General features: G+C 63.8%; 2 protein-coding genes across 2 annotated transcripts; both read right to left on the bottom strand.

The window, feature by feature from the left end:
* Positions 1-111: 111 nt before the first annotated feature.
* GP63-4 (GP63, leishmanolysin) lies at positions 112-1,980 on the bottom strand (the record flags this gene model as incomplete). Its single annotated transcript, XM_001562777.1, has 1 exon — positions 112-1,980. One exon carries the CDS (start codon positions 1,978-1,980, stop codon positions 112-114), a length of 1,869 nt encoding a protein of 622 aa, XP_001562827.1.
* A 1,105-nt stretch (positions 1,981-3,085) lies between these two features.
* On the bottom strand, positions 3,086-4,438 carry GP63-4 (GP63, leishmanolysin; the record flags this gene model as incomplete). The annotated part of the gene is made up of 1 exon (XM_001562776.1): positions 3,086-4,438. A coding segment is annotated over one exon (1,353 nt), but the record flags the coding sequence as incomplete, so codon positions are not given.
* Between the last annotated feature and the right edge of the window lies 1 nt (position 4,439).

Raw genomic sequence — 4,439 nt, 5'->3', positions numbered from 1 at the left:
CACAGGGGCGCACTACAGCGGCACCGCGCACCCAGTCGTCCTGCTCGTTCCGTTTCACGCTGGCAGAGGCCCTCGTCAGCCGCAGCGGGAGCCGCTCAGCTTGCGTCACGATCAGGGGAGGCTGATAACAAGCAGCCCCACCACGAGGCCTGCCATGGCAGCGAGCACTATCCCTAGCAGCACAGCCGTCACAGTGGCCAATACATACATCCTTTCACTCCACTGTCGCATCGCCGCTGTGTCGGCAGCGTCTCTCTCGAAGTCTATGAGCCCCTTGATGTTGGCCTGGCACACCTCCACGTACGGCGCGCACGTGATGTAGCTGCCATTCACGAAGGCGGCGCTCAAGGTGGCCAGGTCAATGCTCTCGCCCGGCGTGCATGCGACGTAGCCGCTGCTGCCGCGCACCTGGACGCTGTATGTGCGCGCCGCCGTGTCGCACATCACGTTGGCGCACAAGGCGTTGTTTGGCTCAGAGCGAGCATTACTGTTCCTCGGCTGAAAGACGCCATCGAAGCAGCGCGCCGCGTCGGAGAAGACGTTGAAGGCCTGCAAAGAAGGCGATGCCATCGATGGGTCCTGATTGCAAGCACCATTGCTGTAGTCCACGATGAACGGGCAGTAGTCCAGGAATGCTGAGAACCCGCCGAGAAAGGCATTGGTGAAGTACTGGAAGTACGTCGGCATCGGGGTGCTATAGGTGCGTATACCGCACGTCCCCAGTTTCAGCCGGTCGGTGGGGCACCGATACCGCCTCTCCGTGGTGTTGCAGAACATCTCCGGCCACTGCGTGATGTTGTCCTCCATGCACTTATTCGTGATGAAGTCGCAGCTGGCGTTCCGGCCCCACGGCATCACCTCGGCCATGCTGAAGTCCGCCTTGTAGAAGCCGAGGTCCTCGAAGACGGCCATGGTCAGGGCGGTGTAGTACCCTGCAGCCGAGGCAGGCGCCATGAGCTCGTCCTTGGCGTTGCGCCCCTTAAGATGCGAGCCAGCAGAGCCGGAGCCGCCCTGGTCCTCCACCTCCAGATACTCCAAGGTGGCGCAGCCGTACTGCTCGCGCGCCTTGGCCACCACCGTGCTGCTGTTGATCACAGGAGCCGCAAAGGGCTTGCCGCGCAAATTCGTGACGTTCGTCACGATGCCGGCGTTCTCGAAAAACACGCTGCTGAAGCCGAGGGCGTGCGCCACCTCGTGCGTCACGGTGCGCGTGGTGCCCTGGTCGTAGCGCGACACAATGTTCGCCGCAGGGATGTTCATGACACCCACGGCTGGATGGTCGTCCGAGAACACCTGGCAGGTCGTGGCCCACGCCAGCACCCCCGGCTCGCTCGGCACCGAGGCGACGTACAGCACGAAGTCGGCGTTGCTGACGCCTACCGTGACGTGTGCCTTCGGCACCTTGAAGTCGCCGCAGATTGGGCCCGTCATGCCGGTCACCCTCCAGCTGCCCTGCACCTGCCTCACCCTCAGCCGCTCCACGTGCAGCTGCAGCGCCTGCGGGATGAGGTAGGTGACGAGGATGTCGCGCTTCTCCTCCGTGAGGATGTCCTCGGCAGTGCAGGTGACGAAGGCGCCAGCGTGGTTGCTCACACGCTGCCCGACGTAGGAGCAGTAGTAGTCGGGGTCCGTGAGGTCTGCGGTGGAGACGGCGATGCGCAGCGTGCCCCAGTCCGCGGCGCGCACGACACTCGGCGACGTGCTGTCGGCCAGCGCCCAGTCGACGGTGTGAGCGCTGCTGATGGTGCCGGCGGACACGTAGGGCAGACCGAGGGCCGAGACGCTGACGGCAGGACTGCGCTGCTGCGCCACCGACTGCAGCACGCGGGTCTGCAGCTTGTCGTGGATGCAGTGATGGCCGGCGGCCTGCGCCCACACGGCGGCGGCACCGACGGCCATGACGAGGCCCGCTGCGGCGAGCCGCATCAGGCGTGCGGCGACGCTGCGGCGCCGGGGCGTGCTGCTGCTGTCGCGGGGCATGGCGCACCAGGCGCAGATGCTGTGGGCCGTGGGGTGTGGTGGCGAGGATGAGGGCTTGTGTGCGTGCGTGCGTGCGTGTGGGAGGGCGGGTGGGTGGGTAGCGAGACGGGATATGCCAGTGAGTCTGGAGAGGAGGAGGGGCAAGGGAGCGAGGGTTGTGGTGAGGGAAGCAGGGGCGAGGTGCCCCGCACGCCGCGGCCTCCCGCGCACCGCAAGGGCGGCGGCCACGAGCAAACAGACGCGGCCCCACGCCCTCCGGCTGCCCTTTCCAGCCCCGAATAGGGCGCGTGTCGGAGGACGGCGAGTGCGCCCTGCTGACGCGTGCTGGGCGGGGGAGAGGGTGACTCTCTGGGAGGTCGCGACAACGAAGCGCACGACTGCCGGCCATGGCGCAGGGGCGCGTGCTCGCCTTCCTCCCCTCTGGCTCACGTCCATTCCCCGTGTCGCGCTGCCGAGAGAGAGAGAGAGAGGGCGCACATCAGGCCGCCTGCGCCCGCCGCACGGCGTTTGCAGAGTCGAAAGCACAGGATGCTGAAAGCAAAGGAAAACAAACACGCGCGGTGTGCTCGCCGTGGGACAGCGGGGTGTGTCGAGGCCCACCCCATGACCTTGATGGTCGTCTGCGCCACTGCAGGGCAAATGGCCAGGAGCTCAAGGTGTCTACCAGCGGCACGCACACCCGCGCAGCAATAGGAAAAGAGAAGCAACGGAAAGGGAGGGGGTGGTGGGGGCTGCGAGAGAGAGAGCCCCCAACACACGCATCCATCAGACTCTGATGCCGCACTGGGAACGCCGTCACCGAGAGGCGACAGAACAACGAAAACTAAAAACTAAAAAAACAAAGGCCATTTCGACGCGCGTGGGCTGCGATGGCCGTCGGCACAGGGGCACACTACAGCGGCACCGCGCCCCCAGCCATCCTGCTCGTTCCGTTTCACGCTAGCAGAGGCCCTCGTCAGCCACAGCGGGAGCCGCTCAGCTTGCGTCGCGATCAGGGGAGGCTGATAAGGAGCAGCCACACCACGAGGCCTGCCATGGCAGCGAGCACTATCCCCAGCAGCGCAGCCGTCACAGTGGCCAATGCAGTCATCCTTTCACTCCACCATCACGCCGCCGCTGTGTCGGCAGCGTCTCCCTCGAAGTCTATGACTCCCTTGATGTTGGCCTGGCACACCTCCACGTACAGCGGGCACATAATGTAGCTGCCTTCCACGAAGGCGGTGCTGGTCGTGGCCAGCTCAATGCTTTGGCCCGGCGTGCATGCGACGTAGCCGCTGCTGCCGTACACCTGGACGCTGTACCTGTGGTGGACTCTGTCGCACTTCACGTTGGCGCACAAGCCGTTGTAGTGGTTACCGTGAACGATGCCGTGCTTCGGTCTGAAGACGCCATCCAAGCAGCGCGCCGCGTCGGAGAAGACGTTGAACTCCATTAAAGAAGGCGATGCCATCGATGGGTCCTGATTGCAAGCACCGTCGGGGTAGGTATCCACGTACGGGCAGTAGTCCATGAACGGTGAGAATCCGCCGATGAAGGAGTCAGTGAAGTACTGGAAGTACGTCGGCAGCGGCCTTTTCCGTTGGGTAAATTTGCACGTTCCGAGGGTCAGTCGGTCAGTGGAACAGCGCAGAAGAACGTCAGTGGTGTTGCAGAACATCCCGGGCCACTGCGTGATGTTCCTCTCCATGCACTTATTGGTGAGGAAGTCGCAGCTGGCGAGATAGGCCCACGGCATCACCTCGGCCATGCTGAAGTCCGCCTGGTAGAAGCCGAGGTCCTGGAAGACGGCCATGGTCAGGGCGGTGTAGTACCCTCCCTTAACGACAGAAGACATGAGCTCGTCCTTGGCGTTGCGCCCCTTAAGATGCGAGCCAAGAGAGGCAGGGCCACCCGTATCCTCCAGCTCAAGAAAGCTCAAGAGGGTGCAGCCGTACTGCTCGCGTGCCTTGGTCACCACCGTGGGGGTGTTGAGCACAGGAGCATAATAGTCTTTGCCACGAATTCCAATGGCGGCCGTCACCATGCCGAAGCTGTCGAAAAAAATGCGGTTGAAGCCGAGGGCGTGCGCCACCTCGTGCGCCACGGTGCGTATCATTAATTGGTCGTAGGGTGACCGAATGTGGGCCGCCGGGATGTTGATGACACCCACGGCAGGTCGGCCGTCAGGGAACACCTGGCAGAACGCGGACCACGCCATCACGTCCGTGTCGCTCGGCACCGAGGCAACGTACAGCACGAAGTCGATGTTGCTGAAGCCTACCGTGACGTGTTCCTCCGGCACCTTGAACTCGCCGCACACGTCGCCCTCCATGCCGGTCACCTTCCAGGTGCCCTGCACCTGCCTCACCTTCAGCCGCTCCACATGCAGCTGCAGCGCCAGTGGTAAGAGGATGTTGATCAGGATGTGGCGCCTCTCCTCCGTGAGGATGTCTTTGGCTTCGCAGATGTCGATGGCACCG

The sequence above is a fragment of the Leishmania braziliensis genome, chromosome 10 (genome assembly GCF_000002845.2).
Source record: "Leishmania braziliensis MHOM/BR/75/M2904 complete genome, chromosome 10".
Lineage (NCBI taxonomy): Eukaryota > Euglenozoa > Kinetoplastea > Trypanosomatida > Trypanosomatidae > Leishmania > Leishmania braziliensis.
The sequence above is the reverse complement of the archived record's forward strand: the minus strand, read 5'-3'. Positions and strand labels throughout refer to the sequence as shown.